The 24656-nt window shown below is 35.2% G+C and overlaps 1 protein-coding gene across 4 annotated transcripts in view; it reads right to left on the reverse strand.

Annotated features, from left to right (window-relative positions):
• UBR1 (ubiquitin protein ligase E3 component n-recognin 1) overlaps positions 1 to 24656 on the reverse strand; it is a 59878-nt gene that overhangs the window by 27158 nt on the left and 8064 nt on the right. For 2 of the 4 annotated variants that reach the window (XM_036383931.1, XM_036383929.1), the window contains exons 2-25: positions 21536 to 21792; positions 19346 to 19424; positions 17913 to 18023; positions 16439 to 16569; positions 15288 to 15426; positions 14700 to 14762; positions 14281 to 14404; positions 12444 to 12551; positions 11907 to 11995; positions 11109 to 11207; positions 10265 to 10422; positions 9521 to 9620; positions 9119 to 9247; positions 8727 to 8907; positions 7795 to 7856; positions 7475 to 7585; positions 6421 to 6486; positions 6209 to 6310; positions 5523 to 5586; positions 4982 to 5106; positions 4017 to 4069; positions 2930 to 3032; positions 2349 to 2397; positions 666 to 820 (exon numbers count right to left, since the gene is read on the reverse strand). In XM_036383931.1, coding sequence (XP_036239824.1) covers positions 666 to 820; positions 2349 to 2397; positions 2930 to 3032; positions 4017 to 4069; positions 4982 to 5106; positions 5523 to 5586; positions 6209 to 6310; positions 6421 to 6486; positions 7475 to 7585; positions 7795 to 7856; positions 8727 to 8907; positions 9119 to 9247; positions 9521 to 9620; positions 10265 to 10422; positions 11109 to 11207; positions 11907 to 11995; positions 12444 to 12551; positions 14281 to 14404; positions 14700 to 14762; positions 15288 to 15426; positions 16439 to 16569; positions 17913 to 18023; positions 19346 to 19424; positions 21536 to 21792 — 2658 coding nt within the window. Of the gene's footprint in view, positions 1 to 665; positions 821 to 2348; positions 2398 to 2929; positions 3033 to 4016; positions 4070 to 4981; positions 5107 to 5522; positions 5587 to 6208; positions 6311 to 6420; positions 6487 to 7474; positions 7586 to 7794; positions 7857 to 8726; positions 8908 to 9118; positions 9248 to 9520; positions 9621 to 10264; positions 10423 to 11108; positions 11208 to 11906; positions 11996 to 12443; positions 12552 to 14280; positions 14405 to 14699; positions 14763 to 15287; positions 15430 to 16438; positions 16570 to 17912; positions 18024 to 19345; positions 19425 to 21535; positions 21793 to 24656 lie in introns of all 4 variants that reach the window. The other 2 variants (XM_036383930.1, XM_036383928.1) reach the window with 1 other exon arrangement.

Here is a 24656-nt window from a genome sequence, read left to right on the forward strand (position 1 = left end):
TAATATGTGAAATCTTGTCCTTCTGCTGATACAAAATCTGTACTTGGCTAATTCCATAATCCAAAGATTAGCAGGACTGGCAAGGCAATTAAACAATCTATACATTCTAACAAAACTGATTAATTCAGACTGTCTATAATTTCATGTCCTAATTCTATAAATATTAAATAAACAACCCTGCTAAAATAAACGAACAAAAAAACGCCTCCAAAAACATCTCAACGTTTTAAAAGACTCAAGCCACTGCAGTAAAATTAAATGTTTAAATACTTACAAAAATTTTATTATTTCATGACTGAGGCCCCAAAGACATTATGTATTTGGAGACTCTGCAGCTCAAAAAATGAAGGAATTCCAATTATCAAACAGGTACTCGTTAAGTTTCAGTAAAAATATGAGGCAGGGAGGATTACATATTGAAACAGCTTCAGCAATGAGGCAACACAGGGAGGAAAGTAAAATAGAAAACTTTAATACTGTTACGTATAATGTTTCTATTTTACAGCAGAGCTAGATAATTAATAATAAAAATATTTTCTTTGCCAGTAAGATTTATAAAAACAGGTTTGGGGACAAAATCATTCCAAGTTAATCTTTACATATTTTGGTCTTATAAGCAGGCAGCGCAGGAAGGACCATGGGAAGATGACCAAGGCTAACCCTACCATTTGGATCATTGCCTCAGTCCACAAGTGGGTTTCCAGCTCCACTGCCCTCTGCAGGAGGGTGCGCAGGATGTGCATCATGACATCACAGTTCAGAATCCTCACCACATTGCTGAATGCAGGACTGAAGTCTGGAGGAGGAGGTGGTGGCAATGCTAGGAAACAGGTGTGCAAACATATCAATGAACTGACATCCCACCCAGAAGCAGAGAGCACAAACATACTAATTTCAGTGAAAGAAAAACTGGACCTTTAAATGAGTAAAACCATGCTCAAACACAATTGTGTGCCTAAGTCACCTTTAATCTTTGGCAAAACTAGAGTACTTTTAGTAAGTCCTTACACAAAAAACATGTACAAGCTAAGTTAATCAATCACAAGTATTAGTTACATCTGTAAATGCAAATTTTTAACACTCTGAACTGCCTGATTTATGTCTCACTATTAAATATACAGTTTGTGCTTTGCATCAGATAAAAGGTTTTCAAGTAATTAAACAAAACTGAGGAGTGGAGTTTCCATACTGTAGTGTCCCACACCCCAATATCACATGCGTGGAGCTCTAAATTTTTTCTGCTACTGGCATTCCAGTCATTTCTGGTTATGTACATTTGCTGAGTTAATACTGGAACTCTGATGTGGAATCTCGGCATCTCCTGATAGCACCTCATTTAACACCACAGCCTTTCCCTACCAGGAACCACTGACTCCAGTCTTCTTTAGGTACCTGGAGGCCTATTTTCAGATTGCCTTTTTTCAGAAGACCTCTGTGAATGCAGTGTGTCTGAAACCACCATTCTTTAGACAATTCAGGCTGAATGAAGTTACTGACAAAGACAACATAGACACATAAAAGAATACACAGGAAGTACCTGCAACAATAAATGCAGCCTCAGGAGAACACAAATCAGGGTCAACAGATACCTTGGTATTTTGGAACCGTACTGTCCAATTACATGAGTCTCTGACAATTACCTCTAAATAACCACATTTTTTAAAATTTCCACAAAATAATTCCCCTGATAACATTTTAAGCTGCCAGATTGAAAGGGGAAGGAGCAAAGTTGAGTTTATTAAATTGTTCACTGCATTTATTTGTTCAGCTTATCAAGTCTTCCTCAAATCAACTCAGTTAAATGCTTGCGACTTGAATGGGTAAATGTAAACGCAAAAGGGAAATAATATCTGTGTTACAATAGAAACACAGGGGTTCATTGTTTTATGTATCCATAGCTTATAAAAATTCTTTCTAAAACCTAAGTCTCATTCTCATATTACAGAATGGATATGAGCATTATTTCCTGTGGCAACCTTCTCTACATGCCACTATTGTGTCTCAATATTGTCTAAAGAAACTGCTCACAAAAAACACTACAACTTTTGCCTCTTAGTTACTCCACCATAAAATCTCTGAGTTCATGGGTTTGTCAACAGGTACAGTGCCATGTTTATTTCCCTAAATGTAAACTAAAAATTTCAGAATTCCTGTCCATGATAAAGAAAAAAACCAAAAGAATTGCCACGTGCTAATTAATGACAATTACTACAAATCACAACAAATTTAATATGAACTCACCTATCCACTCTGAAGTCACAAGACATCTCCCAAAGCTCAGTATATATATACAACTACATATACTACCAATTAGCACATTTGTTGAATCATTAATTTTAGAATTTTACCTTCATCCCTGTTTTCTTGTTTTCTTCTTTTCTTTTGTGTATGTTCAGCCTACAGAAAAAGGAGTGTTGTTGTATCAGCACCTCTATAGAAGTACACAATAATGAGATTAATGAAATTATGAGAAACCCTACACTAGAAATGTGATGAGATACATAGAGATACCAGTAAATTCCTGGTTGTGAACTAGAATTTTGTCTGAAACATGTTTAAAATTCCGTTTTGAATTTAAATTTCTAGTAAAGATAAATAATTGGACATATTTGCTTCCTCAGTAAGAGTTATAAAAACAAAATTTGGGGGTTCCGAGTCCAAAGGTAATTCTTATCATATTTTGATCTCAGCATAGAGAATTAACAGAGTAAATACACAAGGTGCCAAAAAGGAAACACAAATGTAAACCACACCATCTAGATTTGTATTGAAAACTTTAATTTCATGGAACATTTCGTTTCAAAGGTAGCTGCAGACACTCTTTACTGAACCAATTTCTTTAGATTGCATTAATTCAGCAAAATTCTTTAAATATTGGTAAGTATGTACTATTTTTTTAACCTTTTAGAGTGAATCTTACATTGCTTACCTTGCTGTGCTGGGTCTTAGTGTAGTGATAAAAGAACATATTGAATTCCTTCAAACATTCATCTTTTAGTTCATAAACTCCATGACCAGAGACACCCGGTTTCCTTACAGAGAAATATTTCACAATATACAGATTATTAATATACATTCAGCACATCTTTGAAGGCAAACACAATTTGTTTTCTAAAGAAGCAGGAATTATAATGGCTACTCACTAGTTTATTAAAAGCAGAGAGTGAGTACAGTTAGGACTCTTAAATTTTCAATACAGGATTTACAGGAGTAAACAATTCAGCAGCAAAATATTTCTAATCTATACCATCTAAAGCACACCGAATAGCCTCTGAAAATTCTTTTTAACTGTGTGGCTTAGAATTTCAGACATTGGATATTGCTGCATAAAATTCAATCCTTTCTTTAACCAAAGTATAAAACAAGTAATACTTGCTGCTTTCCAGCCAGTGAGATTTTTTTGAACTGTTCATATAATTCCCCAAGTAAGATTCCTAGGTACACTTACAGTTGCTCTTAATTGAACATGAACAAGCAAACCACATGAAATTTAAAATAAGGTATACTAAAATAAGACATTTTTCTTACAAAAATAGCAGACATTTGCACTGGTTTTGTTCAACTACAATCTATTGTTCTATACTTGCATACACACAAACATATATATTTATATATTAAATGAATTTCCAGAAAAAAGGGTAAGTTGCAGAAAATTAGCAACTAAGTAACATAACAGTTACTAGATAGTGATTGTCAAAGGTACAATGACTTCTTAACTTTCCATCTTAGGAAAAAAAATGAACTTTCAAAGATTCTCCCACTTGGACTTGAGATTACTGAACTCCCAAGACTCCTCAACCCGAATTTGAAGAAAGAGGGTGGCAAAGGGAAAGAAACAGCAGCAGTGTAGGATATTCACACACTGTTCTTTCCTAAGCATATTTGCAAATATATTTACTTCAAGATAGCAAAATATAAGCTGAACAGAGACTGTCGTTCATATTGTTTAACCCAAACATATCTAAGAAATTTTATTTCACTTTCAAGCTATTTATAAATCAACATTAAGAACTTACTTGAATGTAGCCACTTTATTAATTACATTCTCCAAGCCAGTTTCATTGTTCTCCTGGTAAAAAATTTAGTTTGGGATAAACATATAATGATTCAAATATCTTCAGTATTATGCTATGTGTAACAAAAATAGACAAATTTAGATAATTCCCTAATTCATGAACTATTATCTTTTGCCCGCTGTTAATCAGAAAGCAGATATTCATAACTGGCATTTTCCAAGGAAGTATCAAAGATACATAATACTTTCACTTAATAATGTAGAACTTCATTAATAACAGAGCTGATCTCTAGAAACAGGTCAATGCTTACCCTACCTTAACAAAAGGAATAAAAGAGGTTTAGATATTTTAAACAGTGACTGTGGATACTATGATAATACTTAAGGCTATTTCATTTACAACAAAAATGTAGGGTTTTTGCATTGATTGCTGGCCCTGAACACTTCCAGACTATAAAATCTAATCCACATCCCTTGCCTTTGCTTCAATCTTCCACAACTGTAAGGGAATGTCAAGGAAGTCTTTGTTTTCAAATAGACATGAACAATACTTGACTTCAAATGGATCTGCACAGGTTTGTCATCAAAATTACAAGCTTAAATTTATCACTGGTCTGCAGGCCAGAATGGAATCCAGCTCCATCACCCTACAGGGCCAAACCAGAAAATTTCACGTTTATTTTTGAACCTAGGAGAACTACAGCTGAATATTCTAGAAAAAATTCACCTCTTAAACAAAAAGCGTAATTCCCACACAAGTCTTTTCAGATCAGCCCATACTTGAATCTATGACATTTATCTTCACATCAGTAAGGTGTGTAAGCCTCTTTGGCATGCCATTTTCTAATTCTCAAACCAACATTTAAGCTTTATATTAGAAATGCTTCCATAAGATATGAAAGCTAAGAGAAGACATAAAACAAGAAAAAGTAAATCAAGGAGAAAAGTAAATAAATCAGGACTCACGTTTTCAGGCAATGACTTGGTAATTGCACTGTGAGCCATTGGTTCAATACACAACAGATGGATGATTTCTCTCATTATTACATCTTCTTTTGTCACATTACTGATTCCAGGCACATATCTTTCCCCTGTCAGAATGAACCAAAAGGAGAGGAATGGCAAATATGACAGGTTTGAAGTGAAATTGAATTTTGCACCATGATAATGGTATTGCTGGGATGTTTCATTGTATAAGCTTACATGTGTCAGAAGCCTGTCCCAAGTGTCTGAGCAAAAATGATTCTCAGCCTAGATTCCTAACAACATGGGTCAAGATGGACTCTCTTCATATTCTACTTTAACATCAATTATGAAGCTATCTAACAGCTTTTTTCACTGTCCAACTCCTATTGTTTCCATCTCACAAATACTTGTGATACTGAATCATCTATTTAAAAGAGGTACTCCTCAGTATCCTCTCTATACTATGTCTAAGAAAATTATCAAGCCTGCTCTGTCAAAGCAATCATCCATTACTACAACAACACAGAGAAATGAAACTTACCCACAATATAGATGAGAATCTGTAGCATCTCTTCTATTAAAACATTATATTGCTTAATCAAATCCTACAAGAATTAGAGAAATCAGGTTAAAAAAACAAAAACAGAAGTGCAGAAAAATCTATCCACCAAATGATACTGAGCTCAGCCTTCATATCTACTACACTGCTAAAACATTGTACTTCAGGAAGAAATTTCCATTCTAACAAGCCAGAAAAAGTGCCTGCTCTGGCAGAGGAGATATTATACAGCAAGTAAAGTGCAAGATTCACATGCAAGAAAAGAAACAGCTAAAAAAAGTATCCCAAATGAAGTGTTATATCACAGTTCAAGCCACAAGAAGAAGCATAACAACCCCAGAAACTTCCAACCAAAATAAAAGCACATAACATGGCTTAAGAGAATAGAAATGCTATAGCAAAGTCATTTACATGGATTTTGGTAGATGCCCTGTGGAGACAAGTCTCCATAAGTCCAAAATAAAGGTCCAAAATGGGGCAAAACTTACTTGCTAATTTTGAGGAAGCCTCTACAAATTCCAAAATATTTACCTAACCACAAGCTCCTGTGTTTACTGACTTCCAGTGTGGCCTTAAAAATGCAGTTATCAACATTAGCTAGTTTTTCTTATTGATGTTTCATATACTCAAAACTGACAAATTAAACAGCAGAAAAATTTGCTACTTACCTGATCTTTGGTGGGTTTGATCTTTTTGAAAGCATCAGCAAGCTCATATCTCTGCAGTATCAGCAGGAGAAACTGGTTTGGATCCATGAGAGATGCACCTATCTATCAAAAAACCCAAATTAATATGAACATCACTTGCTATTTTAAAATCAATGAAAATTAAACTGAACGTTTTAAAAACGACGAGTATGCAGTGATTCAGAACATTGTACCTGGAGCATGATGATGTCTTTATCATACATCTCTTCTCTGCATTTAACATCTTGATAATAGAATACCTAAGAAACACAAAAACAAAAGAGAGATATAAAGTAATGTACATCAGTTAATCTCTGAGGCCTTTCAAACTGTACCACATCTTTATCGAGTAAAAGAAAGTCCACATTTCTTTCAAAATAACTATGTACTTTAATGGAAGTGAAAAATGTTTTCTCACTTATCCAGAAAAAGTCTATGCCATACTTCACACTCCCATCCAAGAGGACATAACTCCAATGGCTGCTTCTGAATTAAGTCAAAACATCCTCCTTTTCCTAGCCCAGTTCTCAGAAAGACAATTCTGCAGCGGTTTACTAAGATTTACTTTGATTTCATCAAAGGGTCTTGTGCAAGGTTAGCAGAGAACTTCTGCCATTAAAGGGAATAAAAACAAACAAAAAAACCCACAAAAAACCCCAAACAAACAAAAAAAGCCCCACCCAAAACAAAACAACCAATAAAACCAAACAACAAAACCAAAACCACCCCAAAGTGAAGCCAAAGGAGGTAAATGCAAGGGTAGACTCTTCCCTTTACCTTTACTCTTGCAACAGAAGTCACAAGTATTAGAAAATGTTTGTATGTTTAGCTATAGAGTTCTCAAAAGCTTAGTGTGAGACTAATAGTTTCACTTCTGTATGTAACAATGTCCATACACCATGAGGAACTTATAACTTTTTATGCTACAAGCAAGAGTACAATAAGTACTTTGGCAGTGATTATGGGATCTGAAAGTAGCTTACAAGTAGACATCAGCAACATTATACTATTTGACAGAGTAGAAGAAAGAGTCATAGCAGAGATGAAAATACTCCTCTAAGACAAGGAGGTAAGCTATTGCTGAAGATAGAAATAAAACCATGTGACCTAAATTTCCACCTAGAAACTTTCTATTTACTGTAGGAGTGACCCCATGACCTCTCTCTGCACTGGATGAACCCCTGGCAGCATTACTGAGCAACCCTTGCAAACACTTAGAGGATCAGCACTGAACACTGCAGGGAGTACCTGGCTTATCAGGGAGAGCCCATTCCTCCTCCACATCTCTGCAGCAACCTGTGCAACCAGGACAAGACACCGCAAAGGATATTCTACTAGCAGCTCCACTTGAAATTCTTCCTAGATTTTAAAAAAGGAAAAACAAACAAAAAAACACCTCAGAATAAATCTGCCAGTGGTTTTAAAAGTGTGAGTCCTAAAGAACAGAGATATATTGACAGCTGAAAAATAACTTGTATGTGTGTCATGAAGGTTAGAGCATATAGATTGAGGCTTTTTTCTTTCCAGAGTATAAATCATAAAAGCATTTGGGGAAAAAAAAATCTTACAGGAGAAACAAACTCGTGCAATCTTGAGATGGCTCCGGTCTTGCTTAATCGTACATGAAGACCTACAAAACCAAGGAAGAAAAATCAGAAAATAAATCAAAATCAGTGAAGGTTCTCCAACCCCTTCTAAATGTCAGCTAAATCATTTACAATTTAGAGAACTCCAGAAAAAAAAGTCCAAGTTTGTTTAGGAAAGACTTCATACTTTCCTTTTTTCAATCACAACAGTTCTTACTACGCTTACAAACCATTATTTTATGAATCAATTTACACTAAATGAATGAGTGAACACCATCTGAATTGAGATGCTATATAATATACAAAAAATAAAATTTTTATTTCACATATGAATCATATATCAGTAGTAAATTAATTTCAAGACTACAAGGATTAACAGATGGTATCTTGCTTTCAAATGATGTGATAAAGAATCTACAGCTTAATAATAGCATATGATTTTATTTGTATTCTATAGAAAGCAGTGATTGTATTCTGACTGGAAGCCTGCCCTGGCATTGTGCAAAATATGTCTTTCAGGAGGAACATTTTAACCATCCTAAGATATATATGGCTGGAAACTAAATTCAAGGTAAATAATAATGGACATTATTTAAATAAAGGATATAGAAACAGAACAAGAAAGACTTCAGAGAAAACTAAGGATCTCATTAACAAGGAATTTTTTTCCTTCTTGACTGTTTTCTCTGTCTTCCATTTAAAAAGACATCCTCCAATCTCCATGGTAATGGTTGTTTTGAGAAAAACTTTCCATTAGTGGGACATATGGGGAACATGTCTTCCTGATCATGAGAATGTCACTAAGTCAGAGACCAACTCATCTGTGAAGCACTTAACTGAAATGTTTTCTGGAGTAAAGAAATAGAGATGGATGACAAGCATGGTTTAAGCAGCAATCAAAACACATCACTTACCAGCAAGAGTCCTAGACAGTGGCAAATGTATGCTGACAGGATCTGCAGACACTCTGTAAGGTCTGCTCTCCAGGGTATGGCCACACAAGTGAAATATTGTCTTCTCCCGAGAGCGGCCATTCATGCTGCACCTCATCACAGCCTTATGGCATTCTCTGTAAGACCTGAGCAGCAGCTCTTCCTAGAATTAAAAATACATGCAGAATAAAAAAAATCCTACAGTCCTTCTTTTCTCTCTTTGTCACACCCAGATTAATTCTTTCAGACCAATTTTTTTGTGGAAAACTATATTGAACAATTGTGAGCTTTTCTAAAATCTGCTATTTGAAAAGCTGTCAGGAAGATTCAAAAAAGGCATGCATGCAAGAATCACAGAAAATTTATATACTTACATCAGAGGCACACCACTCCTGGAACATCAAAAGAATGTTCTTGAGCTGCATCTGTATGGTAATAGCTGCTTCCCAGTCAGGGTCCACCTCGATGTGCTGACCAATCTGTCTTTTTATCTCCTCCATTCCCTGAAATAGAAATCCCACAAAATACTTTGTCTAAATCAGTGATCACAGGCTTAACACAACAGAAAATTCCACAGTCAAAAGATAAAACACATGTAACTAAATCTGATGAATATTACTTGTATAAACATGTCTTCTTCACCCACCCAAAACAGGGACTGAAGAATTTAACAGTGTAATTGCACGTTTACATCCATTATAATATTATGGGAAAAAGAGGAGCTGTAATCACTTTACAACAGGATATCAGAAAGAAATTATTTAAATATATTGTACCTGCATGCAAGTTAGAATCCTTAGGAAAGAAACAAATCCTTCTAAAAAACGCTCCCTCAGACGGTCTGTCCATACTGTAGGTTTGCTGACTAAGATATACCTGTCCCAAAAAAAAAAAAAAATTTCATACTTTGCTCAGACTTCTCTTATGCATGTACTTCAAGAGTTGTTGAAATTCAATTGTTTTAATACCATCAATTACATAATCAAATTTCATCACCCTCCTCATCTTAAAGTACTCAGAAAATTTTCCCAAATACTAGAACTACTAATACCTTGGTGTGACTCCATCATTGGAAATTAACAGGTTTTTTTTTTAATTCCAAGGTGTTTGGGGTGTAATAAATGGAGTGATAAACATTACTCAGTTTATTAGAGCAATTTGGTACCAGCAATAGTAGAAAACCCTATGCAGATAAGGATTATACAGCTTTCCCAGAATAGCAGTAAATGGGAGACAAATTTCCCATACTGTCTTTCAGTAGATACATTTTATTTATTAATGTAAATATTATATGCAATTAGATAACTGAAAATCAAAAATGTTTTTACAGAATGTAATTTCAGTATTTTAAAATTTTAAGGTTCCATTGAAAAGAAAAGAAAATATTAAGATATCATGTAGGTTTTTTGAGGGGTTTGGCTCTGATTTTAAAGCAGTTTTATCATCAGACTCTGTATTGAAACACCTCATCATGCTACCAGTATGTTTGAGCTGCTCTAGCTTCTCACCCTTACACTTACCTGAGGTCATATATTACTGAATATACCCGGGTCAGTTTGTCTTGACTGTAGCCTTGGAAGTTGAACTTGTCATTTTTGTCTAGGTACTCTGGAAGCACTTCTAGGAGTGTCTCTGTAATGGTGGTGATTACATTTTGCTCTTCAATTAGATGTCGGGCCTGCAAGAACAAAGTGAAATATTTTTCTTCCTGTTTTTGTTAATGTTATCATCAAAAGATTTTTTCCTTTGAATCCATCTTCCTCATTAAAAATTCTTTTAAGCATTTGCAAAGAGCACAAGATAAAAAAATCCCACAGTATTTATTGCACAGGAACACAACTGCTATCAACTACAAAGTTTGTTCAACAACTATGTATGTTTGTTCAATTCTGACAGCATCTATATAATGGATATGCCGTTTTTTTTTCTAGAAAGATCATGCAGAAAAGAATTTTTACATTAGTACTTCAGCTAAGAAACATATAACTTTTAAAAGTTATAGATATACTTCCTCCCCATATTTCACCCCCACAAGAAGACATTTAACCATTTTTTACCCCCTTGCCCTGTTTTGAAAGTCACATAGACAGGTAAATGTGAGCAGTAAATAAATACACAAAGTTAATGCAGAGTACAATGTGTCAGGAACTTATACTTATTTGCATTCCCTCTATGTTCTGTAATGAATTTTCACATCAACTCAAGCTCCTGCTTTCACATCGGCTTTCACAAATCTCAAAATCATTCATATTCAACTCAGCAATGCATAAAGTCTCCCTGCCAAATACAACAATCTGCAAAGGTGGCACTACTAGCAATTCTCCAACTTATTTTACACCTCCAGCAGAGCCAAGCTGTACATACCAGAGTAGGTACAGTGAACATCTGAACTGAGAGCGCTGTCACAGAGAGAAATCTGTCATGATCATCACTGATGTATTCCTTTTGCAATGCCTTGTAATACTAGAAAAAGAGAGTATTGGGGATATTAAACAAATGTTAGCAAAAATGTTTACTTTTTTATTCACAAGAATTACATCTCAGTGTGTCTCTCCGACCTAATTGAAACGCCAAGAAAAACAGCACAATATCCTCAATGCACCAAAGCAAGTCAGTATGGCCCCCCACTGAAGATAAGCACAAATGTAACTGATTTGTCAGATTGCAAACAGAATTATTTCTTGCAATGAACTGCATGGATAGTTGTTCAACAACTGTCTGTAAAAGACATGTGCAATGGGTAATGCAAGCCTTTGTTTGCTTTGTTTCAGTCCAGAGAAAATCAAAAAGTATCAATCATCTTTATCAGAATTAAAAAGTATCACCCTAAAACAAAACACACTTTGTTTTATGTTTTGTATATTTCTTAATTATTGTATCGAATTTTCAAAAAGAAAGACCAATTTCAGTTGCAGTTCATCTGGCATTTCAAAATATACACAGAATAATAACAATATGGCAATCAAACAAGCATATCCCTACATGGGATTAAGGAACAAACCAGTGATATGGGAATTAATTAACTGCACTCCAATAAGGGCTGAGACAGTTTTTGAGGTTCTGCTTGTTTAAATTCCCTATTTATATTGAAAGAATTTTCAGTTTGGGGGGAAATTTCATAAAGCTAGTACAAATTCATAGCATAAAAATTAAACCATTTACCTTCACAAATTCAACAGCAAAAAATTTTTTGTATTCCATTTCCATGAAAAAACTACTGAAGATAAGTTCATGAAGAACCTTCCTTGCCCCTGCGAAGAGCCAATACAATGCATGTCACATTGTTGTACTAAGATGCAGCTTTTTGTGGAAAAACAGGAACCAATTACTAAACTATAATTAAAAAATCATTGAAAGTCTTGAAATGGTTATGAAGCATATGAACAAAGTTATTAATTACTTTTGGGTTTTGACATTTATTGGTATGTATTTCAAACATCAAGTAATCAAGTCACTCAGTGTCAGGTTGCATTTTGTAAAAAGATTTTTCAAGATACATGAAGCAGGACAAATTGAGGTGGCAAATATATATCCCAAATATAAGTTAGCTCAGCTGTAAAAATTAAGGCTGTATAAAAACTGTAACAAAAAAAACAAGAACTGTAATTCTACATGCATAGCACTCATATTGATCTATGTTACACACGTGAAAAATTAATTTGACAAATCTTTAGTTTTTAGCAACATGGATAAACAAACCTTTATGAAGCCTTGCATCCCATAGCATCAACTTGCTTATAAAGCAGGGCTTTTCAGAACCAGCTTCTTCCTTGAGACATATTTGACAAAAGATCTGGCGAAAGTCACCTGTAGGGATGAAACTACTCATTTGTACAAGAATGTTTCAATAATTAAATTATATGACACAAGAAGTTTAGAACTACATAATTCTATTACTTAAAAGAAGAAAAAAAGAAGGCAGTTAAGTAAGAATTACTTTTAACATTTTTTCTCAATGGATATACTTCCATATATGCTTTGCCTCACTGATTTTTTCCTCTTATACTTGCCTACCTAATTTAATAAATCCTGTCATGCAGAAGAGCATTTTAAAATGAAAATTACTGAGACAGCTTTGCAAAGCAGATCCACAAGAAGCCTTTACTATGCCAGAATAGAAATGCTCAGGACTAGGCAAGTTTCTGTTGGTCACTGCCTCAGGCCTTGAAAGTCATTCTTTTGTAGAATTTCAGAAATTCTTTTGTATTTTCTTGCACCTATCAGTAGACACAGTACTTGAAGCAGTTTTGGAGAACAACATATCGCAGTCAACTTTGGGTTTTTAACGTTCCAAAATGAGGCCTTATGTTACTAATTTGAAAAGGAAAAGTGAAGAGTCACGAATCAAATTCCTAACAACCTGGAAATAAACATTATTAAATGTTTCTTGATCCATGTTCTACCACTTGAAACAAAGCCATGAGAAGAACAGGAACCACCAGACCACGCAAAGGTTCCAGCTGAGTATGGAACATCAGGCTCATAAAGCCTCTGTGTATATAATCCAGAAGGACAGGAATGTTTGACTTCAATCTTTGTACTTAGAGACTCTTCTAAAACATAAAAGTATCTGTTAACTGACCCGGATAAAAATCAAACTTTCACTAGAAACTTTGAAACAATCCACACTCAAAAAACTTGCACCAACTGAAAGAAATGTCTGAAGAATTCAGAACAGCAAGAAAATACTGTTGGCAAAATAAATACAAACTTGAAAAGAACAGAACACTAAAACTTGTAAAACACTGTAAAGAATTACAAAAAAAGTACAGTTCTGATCTGTGTATTTCAAGCAAGCATTCAGAAAATCTTAGAAGAAATTCACTTCATTGAAGCTTACAAAGGGGCCAAAGTAGACCACCAGATTGATCTATCAAGGAGGAGGACAAGAAGTGATTAGAGTTTAATCTATTCATATTTGTATTGTGTGGAGAAATTTTATAATGGCTTTAGTGTGGCAAGATACAGGTATGAAAAAAATAGTAACAAATCAAAAGTACATTGATTCAGAAATCTTTAAAACCATAAGCATCATCAAACACCAGCACAATGTTTGAAAGCTTCAAATAGACTTTCCAGTACTGGGAAAAAAAATTAATTAAGATTTTAATATTTGTTTTATTGACACTTTCTAATGAATCACAGCTATCAAATCTGAAGCAGAAATTGATGTAAGCAGAGGATGTATGTTTCCACTGACAGACAGAGATGCTCTGTGGGTTTCCACCAGCACTGAGGAGGGAAGCTTTTAAGTAAAGGAGTCACAGACTGAGTGTGTGTGATGCTAAAAGTGAGAATAATAAAACTTCGAGGTAGTGTTCCATCAGGGAAACAAACACATTTATTTCAACAAGAAGAAAAGTACTGCTATTCATAACCTTGCTAACGGATATCATCACCCATGCTACTGCAGTAATAATTTTCTAATTAGAAACAACATCAAAGTATTTTAATTAAGGGAATATCATATATAACACTGCTTAATTTATTCAAATACTGGTATGGCATTATTTTAACAAAACCCAGCAATGCTTACTTGAATAGCTCATGAGTTTGTTCAGCCAAGAACCAAGGCGCAAGGCAAACTTCTGATGTGCCATAACATCAGCATGCAGAACCTCCACGTGAAGAGGCCGTTGAGAAACATTTTCAGAATGCCTCTAGGAGTCAGGTAAATATTAGTGCATATAAAATAAAGTAACATTATTTAATTATTTATTTTCACTCCCCACCATCTCTCCCAAGCAAAACAAAGAAAACAGTTTGATGATTTATTTCTGAAGATATCTATCTCAAATGTGGTACTGTAAATTCAATTCCAAAAAGTTCACAGGCAAATTATAAAACCATGGAAGTACTAAGCTAAAGACTGTATGGCAGACAAAAGTGCTCAGTGTCAATACTAATTAGGCTGGTATGGGGTGTTTTTTTGGGAAAATTACTTTAGGAGGTTACCTTAATTTCTTCTTTTGCTTCCTGACAAGAGGCATAATGTCCTGCCTTAACAGCTCTACGACCCTGTTTAAGAAAATACTGAGCATGAGACCAATACAAAGCAAACCCAAAGGATCACAAGTCCGATCCTTACTATGTTTTTAATACATAGCAAAAAAACAGGGCCCAACACCACTCACAGTGCTATTAAACACCAAGAAGCAAATAAAAATTAACATCATTGTCTGTAGGAAAAACACTATCCAAATCAACAACACAACGACCAAGTAAACTCTGGATATCTTAAGGAAAATTCATGTACACATTAAAACAGATGAAAGAGATTTCTGCACAATACTTTGAACACAAACCATATCAACTTTCCTCCTGGCACAAAGTACATGAAATAGCAGAGTATAACCAGAGATACATGCTTCCTAAACAAGTTCTCCACACCTGGGGAACAAGTTTTGACTAAGAGTTGCTCAGCCATGTGCCTTTCCTTCCTCAAGCTCCAGCAACCAGAAACAAAGATTCTATAACCAAGTGACTATAGCAGTAACTCTTAATGACTAGAAGGTGACTCTCTGATATCCCAAATGCACTAACCTCTTTATCTATGGCAGTTGTATGCAACTGGGCTTCACCAAGTTCACAGCCAAGTGCCCTTTGCAGGCTGTAGATGACATGATCATAAGAATGGTGTTCATCATTGAAAAGGACACAGTAGTAGCTGTCGACCTTCTCTCTGCTGGGAAAAAGGTAACATATCATACAAATGAAAGTAAAATTGTAAATAGTGTCCTTTCAAATACAGCTTAATTGATACCTTGAGATGAATGCCAAATACAATTTAAAAAGTTATTCAAATAAATCAAGCATATTCTTCATGCTAATGACACCCCCCACCATCTGTGCCAGAAAAAGCCATAGAAATTATGTATCAAGTACAAAAGAGAAGTTTTGAAGTTATTTGATATTGTCTTATAATTTCCTTTCTCTGCTGTTTTATGAACCCATTTGTTTTTTAATGTGATACACAGCCTTCTTCCATTTTCACAGAATCACAGAATGGTTTGAGTTGGAGGGGACCTTTAAAGTTCATCTAGCCCAGCCCCCCTGCAATGAGCAGGGACATTTTCAACTAGATCAGGTTGCTCAGAGTCCCATCCGACATGACCTTGAATGTTTCCAGGGATGGTGCATCCACCAACCCTCTGGGCAACCAGTTCCAGTGTTTCACCGCCATCATTGTAAAAAATTTCTTCCTGTATTTATCCTAAATCTACCCTCCTTGAGTTTCAAACCATTAGCCATTGTCCTACTGCAACAGACCTTGCTAATAGGTTTGTCCACATCTTTCTCTCAAGCACTGTGGAAAGCATCCTTGAAAATCTGCCAGCTCAGTTCTGCTCCCCTGCCCCTTAGCACCCCATCAGCGTCTCTCAAGACAGGCCAATGGCACCTGGTGGGTCTCTCCACGCCTGACAATTCCTCCCCTGCACCAAGACCCTGCCATTTCACTGTAGATCAGGCTGGCTCAGGAGCAATTCTCTTCAGTGACTGAGGGAGGACAGTCACACACTACTTTTCCCATGAAGTATTAAAAGCTTTTCTCTTCATAACTCTAGGTCATATATGCCACAGTGCTGTTTACAGGGATTTCAGCACTAATGTCTGCATGAGTATGAGACTATTTCAGGCAACATTATAATCCAAGTTGCTAATGAATTGAAAAGAAAGTTGGAAATACTCCCTACCTAATGGTAAGCTCCTCAGGTAGTTCCTTCTCTTCCTCCCAGATAAGCATATCTACAATGTATTTTATCACAGAGGGAAACACTCTTCTAGAATGCTCCATAATTTCTTCATTCAACTGACATTCAGAATTCTGTAAAACATGAGATAATATTAACATGGCAAAGAACCTAAAAAAAATTAAATGGGGGTTGATATAGTACCTTATTAATATTATAGGAAATTATACTATAATATATACATATATACTGTAAATTTTATATATACATACGTGTACTATAATCAGGAAATAATCTTTTTCACAATTTTCAAGCACATTAACCTCACCTAATGTCTTCTTTTCAAAGTTACTTCATTGCAAGGGCTCTCAGTAGTACTCCAACAGTTTCATATACCTTTCTTTATGCATCCATGTTTTATCTAGGCCTAGAATATGAAAGGCCTCATCAAATGTGTTACTTTCTTTTCTAAAAATACTTCTTTAATTTTTTATTTTTTATAATTTTCTTAGCTTTTTTTTAATTTGCATTCAAAAAAGCTGTTAACAGCTTTCTGCATTCCCATAGATATTAAAAGTTTCCAGTGCAGACCAAGCAACAAGCTCCCCTGATAAACAAATCACTCCTTATTGCAGCTGCAACCATTTTTATCTCCAAAATCCATTAACTTTCTTCAAAAAGAAGGACAAAAAAGTGAAGGAAAACTTTGTCTCATTTTTCTGTAAGGCCAGTGCTTTTTATTCCTTTTCCATTCGACTTCTGAACTGGAACATAAATAACAGTATGTTTGCTACAAAACCATCAGGGATTTGGGGTCTGCTTACAATGACAAATGCTGAGGTTTTTTTCATCCTAAATTATCTCAGAATGAAGGACTCTGAAAAAAACCCCAAATTTTACCTGAAGCAGCTGATTTTTCTACATTGTCTTTAAGAATTCCTTGTAAGATGGCATATTTTTGTTTATATGCTCTTTTACCAGGTACAATAACCATGAGACATCCTAGCATAAAAGGTTAGTTTCAAGGCACAGAACATTATTTTTAGTCATAGTGACAGATCACACGCCAGAAGTAACTGAGCAATTCAATTGTTCAGTAATGCAGTAATGTAGAAAACAGAAAAAAATAAAATCAAACTTCTAAACATTTGCTAACTGCTGGGAAACCAATTATTTGTAAATGAGAACTAATATACTTTGCAAGAAAAAGAACAAGAGAGTGCAATTTCAATTCCAAATGAAAGACTCAAGCACACAAGACAGGTAGATGAAACTGCCTGCAAACAAAAAGCAAAAAAACCAAAGGATGTCTAATATACATGTTTGAACCCAAACACCTTGACCAAGGAAATCCTGATTCAACTTGACTGAACTTGTTACATGAGTTATACAAGACATATAGAGGAATAAGCACTTTTTAAAATAAGAAGGTAACATTTACAAAATTTTTTTGTTTCACTTAAAGCAATGTTCTTACTTCTTTTGGAGAGCTTGATGCTCCAGGCTCATGTTTAGTACACAGCGGTCCAGCCTTCCATGCCTCTGTATCCCCACAGTCACAAAATCCACCTCCAGTGGAGCTATGCATCTGGAAAAAACATGTATTTCAGTAATGAAATATGGCCATAAAAAGCAGGAGGAAAATAGGCACTGTGAATTATTTAAATAAACTACAAATATAAATATCTACCTAAAAACAGAAGAGTCTTACCACAACTTTTTTTAGATAAAAGGAAACTTTTTATCTGTTAAAAGTTTATCTTTTACCCCCCCTCAAAGGAGAAGGGCGGTAAAAGATAAATTTTTTGAGCAGAAAATAAAGAAATAAATAAATTGCTACTACAGAAAGGTATGCAAGACCTAAATAAATTTAACTTGAAAGTAAGTGAAAAAGCCTATGACTGATGAGTGTTCTTATTTATAAATGCAAAATATTTCTGGGTTTATTCACAAAATAATAGCAAAGCTATGCCTTCTTTAAAATTACTTCACCAAGTTAGAAAATAATATAAAAAAACAATGTGCACATTAAACAGACAGTTAGTAGTAGTTCTAACCAAAGAAAAGATGACACAATCAGCATCTAAATACATTTTTATAACTTTAACTTTGCAGTGCACTTTCAGAAGAGTACAAATTCTGAGCCTCCATTTTGGCAAAAAGTTCAGACAAAACTCAAGGCAAAACCAATTATCCTTAGCTTCCTCCAAATCCCCAATCTTGTAATAACTCTAAAAAAACTCTCACCCAATAAAAAGACATTCAAAAATCTGTTATTTTAAAATAAGCATTTTAAAATAAGATGATCTAATTCGACATGCTTTGAGCAGGAGGCTGGACTAGGTGACCTCCTTAGGTCCCTGCCAACATAAATTATTCTATGAATCTATAAAGGGCACATTTTGTATTCTTTAGATGAAAATGCTACAAATCTGCTCCCATCTAAACTACCTACTTCCATAGCTGATGTTCTGCCTGAAGAATTTACTGTAAAACACAGAAATGACAACAGCTTCTCAGCCCAGCTGTGGCTCCAAAGTGCTTTGTAATCATTACTGTCTGCTTTCCCTGGGTTTTCACCTTACTTATATCCCAACAAAACTGACTAGGACTTAGGACTGCCATTTTCAGTCACAGCTCTTTGCTCTGACCTACACTTCCATGAAACTGCCAAAGAGAATAATGCTGTATGCATTAATAAACACTCCTTTGTTTCTTCAATTAGCAAGTTGCTGTTCTTAGAAGAAGCTTAACATAGCTAAAAACACAAGACAGATAGATTAATTCATAAATTCCAGAATTTATTTTTTCAATAATAAAATTACTAATGGTTTATATGCAGTTCATTATAGTCTCAAAAGAACTTCTCTAAAGCTACAAGTACCACTTCTTAAACTAAGATTTTCCTACCTTGTACCGGTGGTTCTTGTGAATGCTATTCTGGAAGCAGTCAATACAGAGCACACAAGTTGGATCAACTGCACAGTCTCTGCAACAGAGATAAGTGGAAATGATAAGTGGAGAACTTTCTAAAACAAACACCTGAAATTTTAATGCACAAAAGAATATGTTGTTCAAAAAAAAAAAAAAAGAAAGAAAAATTGAGATTAACAACAGATTCAAATTATAAAAACATTGTTTTTCATCATTCTTCTGTGACATGGAATAACCAGTCTTGTTAAGTTTGAACCATGTGCTGAAATCTCTTACATCAAATTCTGTCAAAAACATGCTCAATTTCCACTTTCAAAACTTCCTTAGCAAAACTTTTTCTGGTTTTGCTAAGAATAAGCAGCTAGGAAAACCAGTGAGGACTCTGAATTAACCTTTATTATTGTTTCCAACATCAGTCAGTAGTCAGTTTGCTCATTAAACTTTTGCTATACTTCTACTAGGATTATGTTTCTAACTTTTAAAACAGAAGTTAAAGTCTGAAAAGAATTCCTCACTAAATAAGCTAGGAATGCATACTTTGAAATGTAACTTGTAAAGTTTCACTCATGCATTTCAATAACCTGAAAATAGAGAATTACACTCATGGGCAATCTAATTCCATTTTATCCTCTGTTGCACATACATACTTTTATACATTGCCTTTTTCCTTGAAACATGGACTTTTTTTTCTTTAAATGCATTTTAATTCTATACAAAATGTGGATGACAGGTGCTAAATGACAACATATCAAATTTTTTACTCTAGACCATTGTTCAACATTTAGTTCAAGCCTCATTTACAACTAAAATATCATGGTAATTCTGATTACAGAAATAGCTTCTTTCCAAACCTTCAGATTATAATAATCATTACAACAATTTAATACTTCTGTAACATTAATTTATTACCATAAATCTACTGAAAGATGAATCAAAGTAAATGGAAGGTAGAAGTGCCTGCTAGATCTGAAATTCAAGACATTCAGATTTTGGAACCGCAGAATATCTTTTGTTTTTAGTATTTTAGAAGCCTAAAGCAAACAGATACCTAGCTTCAGTTGCAGTAGTACAATACAGTACTTTGTATAAATACTACCACATTTTTGCAGGACTGCAACTCAAAAAAATAAGAAAGAGACCAACTCAGACATTTAGCTTTGTCTCTTTGCCTGCTACCATACATGAACTCTGGAGAGGTAGGAAGAGAATTATTCTTGTTCTAACAGCACTGAACTGCCTTGTCCTGCTTTTTCCTTCGTGCAGCTGTCCCACTCACTATACACTTTCTAGTATACACAGCAGGACTTCTTCAAAGACCATTCTCCTTTCATGCACAACACTAGCTGATTCCTAGAAAAGGCTGAAGAGTATGTGATTGATTAAAACTTTACAGGGAAACTCATAAACAAAGTATATAGAGAGCTTTTATTTTGACACTTCCTAAATTCTAAGGGATGGATTTTTTACTGATAGTGCTTTTCATCCTTAATAATATTCTCTTACTATTTCTAATTAAATGTTTTAAGCTTTTAAAATAAACTGAAAATTAGAATAAACTATGGCAATAACATCATATCAATGCTCATCAATTGCCAGAACTGTTGCAATCTTAACATCCACCACAAACACTGCTAGCTTTTTAATAATATATTTTATTCATGATACTAATTAATGTATTAGTATTAATAGGAATTAATAAAATTAATTCTATCAAATCAATGAGCTGCCACCTTTAATATACTGCAGGATGAGAAAAAAAGGTGAAAAATTACCATTGCTCACACAGCTATTCCCAAAGCAAAGGACTGATGATGCTCAGAAATGCTGGATTCTTTTTCAGACTTTGAAAGGGTGAGTACTGTATCCCTCAATTCAGGCACAGACTCCATATTCATACATTATCATCCAACACTTTTAACAAACAGCTTTCAGTACTTTTAGTAACTTTTCCATTTCCCTCCCCATTTCTCTGCCAAAGCCTCTTTTCATACACAATTTTCCTCGCTCTAAAGTGGTTTGAAATGGGAAACAAATGCCAACATTAGTTAAACAAAGAAGTCCCATGACACAAGCAATGTCTAGTTAGCAGCACAACTGATTTTATTAAAGCACTTTGCTCCATTATCTCATATGGGAACACTGATGACAGCACACCCTCATCCTCACCTGCAGGAGTATGTTGTCTCCCCTCCTTTGAACACCTTTCCACACAGCTGGGAGGTTCCACTCTGCTGTAGTTTCTCCAGGAACATATCTGGGTCCTCCCCAAACAAATAACATTCCAGGGGGTATAATATTGCTGCCTGGACCATTTCTTCTTGTTTCTCCACCAAGGGGTCCATTTCAGCAGAGTAAATATTTGGCACATGTTTTGCCAAGCACTGTAAAAATGTAGCTTGGAAGTCGAATCTTTCATCACACCACTGCAACAAAAAGTACACCCATGGATAAACAAACAAATAAGGAAATATAAAGAAAATAGGATTACACACTCCTACTGTGAATTCAGAATTCTTTCCTACATCAGAAGTCAGTTCTTTGAGCAATAAAATCAAAGAAACCATGGATTTCCAATGATTTCTCTGCTATTTTCCACCACCTCTGTTCCTTTGAAGTCTTCTACTAAAAACACTCTAAGGCAAGAGCTGGCAAGTGCAGTGTTACAGTGTTAGAGAAACCCATGCACTAAATAATTTTCAACTACACACTTCCCCCACAGGCCAACCAATACACAAAGTTTGATGTCTGTTCAACTGCTGACAAATGGAAAGAATTGCCACAGCTGGGAAAAGTTTGGGATTCACTCCTTTGCCTGCTGATAGTCACAAAACATGTACCAACTTAATGGTCTTCTGAAAGCCTTGTTGAACTGATCATTAGAGGTCAATAGCTGCTGAGGAAGAAAGAGCCCAAATGATCATACAAGCTTAGTGTCATTGGCAAACCAGGCTAAAATGCAATTTCTTTTTTGTAAGACAATTAATGAAAGCATTTGTATTTTGACTTGAGGTTCTTAGTCCATAACTTCACTTCCAAGTGATTTACTTCTCCAAACAGTTCTCTCCAATTGTCCTATTTCTTTCAATTCAGAATAGTACTTTTTTTCATATTATTCCCATGATTTAGAAATAACTTTTGGTTCTTCCTATTGCAAATCAGTCAAGGCTCTAAAAGAGAACATCCTTTCAAACACCACCTTGGTTAAAATCCACATATCACAGAATATGCTAAGTTGGAACAGACTCACAAGGACCTTTAAGTCCAAAACAGGACAGCCCCAAGAACCACAGTGTGTGCCTAAGAGCATTGTCCAAATGCTTCTGGAACTCTGGCAAGATTGGAGCCACAACCACTTCTCCAGGAAGCTTGTTCCAGTACCAAGCCACGCTTCGGTGGAAAAGCTTTCTCGTAATACCCAACCCAAATCTCTCCTGATCCAATCTTATGCTGTTCCCTCAGGTTCTGTCACTGGTCACCACAGAGGAGAGATGAGTGCCTGCCCCTCCTCCTGCCCTCACAAGGCAGTTGCAGACTGCAGTGAAGTCTCCCCTCAGTCTCCTCCAGGCTGAATGGACCAAGTGACCCCAGCTGCTCTTCATACAGCTCCCCTCTAGGCCCTTTGCCGTCCTTGCTGCCCTCCAATAGGTTTGCATCGTTCTTATATTGTGGGGCCCAAAACTGCACAAAAGATTGAAGATGAGTGCAAGAAAAAAAAAATACATATGTAAATTCATAAAGCTTTAAAGGGTATTTTCTCCAGGTCAGCAAGCAGGGAACGAGCAAAGCAACCACCAAAGGGTTCAGACTGAAAGAAGGGTCAAAGAAGTAGATGACATAACTTTTTATGTGAAAAGTAAAAAATCCTCAATCCTTTATTTATTTATTTGGCCATTAATCTTCCTCAGCATTACCCTTAGGTAGCCCATTACATCATTTATCATGGTGAAAATGCATGGCAGAAGCTGATGAAAAAGATAAGCCATGGATAATGTGGTCAAGCAGAACAGTGGATTTGCCCACAATCATATTAGAATATTCTTATTTTGAGAGTGCAGCAACTTGATCAGTCTAATCAGATTCCTTGAACCACAAAGCATTCAAACCTATCCATTACTATCTGAAAATGTAGACCCATCCATGAATTGAAAGGAGCCAGTTATTTTAATTCCAATGCTAACAAATAAATCTGGTTTTGTTCCAGAATTTCACCTAAGCAGTAAGCACCACTGAAATTATTGTATTGGTCATAAAAGCTGTAGCATACATACACACATAATACATATGCAATCTGTATACATATACATACATGCACTCAAATATATAGGTATGCATTTATTTTCACATTCAGATGTGAGGAACAAAAAGAAAATGAAACAAATTAAATGGGTGCCTTTTTATTTTAATAAAGTTATTCAAATTTTTCAACTACCTAGCAACATTTTTATTAAATAAAAGCGATGCTTACCCAGGGCATAAAGACATTAAATTGCAAAAAAGAACTAGAAATTAAATCCAAATTTATCAGATACTTGCATATTAACATTGAAAAAACAAAACAAAAACAAAAAAAAATCACACACAGCTGATGGTTCTGAGAAAGATATTCAATGGTAAGAGGTAGCCGAAAATGGAATTACTTGATTGTGTGTTTATTTTTTTATGCATCTGATTTAAATGAGTGGAAGTGAATTATTCTTATCATAATTAAACTTCATAATTTAGTGTTTCTGCTTAAACACTTTTCCTCCTGTAACTAGTTTTTGTTTTATCTTACCTATACTGCATCATGCCTTCTTCAAATCCCCCTCCCACTTTGGTCACTGTATTTTTTAAATGCAGGAGGGTGGGGGGATGTGGGCCCTGTGGCACACTCTGTTCACAGAGCACAAGAGAATCCCAATCTGTCCCCTTCCAGCTCAATGAACCAGGTTCCCAGGAGATGGTGCAAGTTTAGCTTTTGTGCTGTCGATCCAGAGCACGTCATAGCTTCAAGAAACACAAGGCTAAGCTTCCCTGAAAATCTGCCAGAAGTATAAAATGGGTTCTCACACAGTCAAACTTACAAGCATTTCAAGCATTCTTGTGCAAAGCTTTTAATTCTATTTAAATGTTGTTCCAAGAAGAGAGGACAGGAAGTAGGAAAGAAGAGGGAAGAAGGGAAGCAAGAGAACTTTCTCAAGCAGGCTGTCTGCCTTCTGGTAAGAACACTAAAATATATGCTCAGCCTGTACATCACCCAGGAAATATCCATTATACTCACAAGAAAAACAAGAACATTATTTTTCTT

Source organism: Molothrus ater, chromosome 6, assembly GCF_012460135.2.
Source record: "Molothrus ater isolate BHLD 08-10-18 breed brown headed cowbird chromosome 6, BPBGC_Mater_1.1, whole genome shotgun sequence".
NCBI lineage: Eukaryota > Metazoa > Chordata > Aves > Passeriformes > Icteridae > Molothrus > Molothrus ater.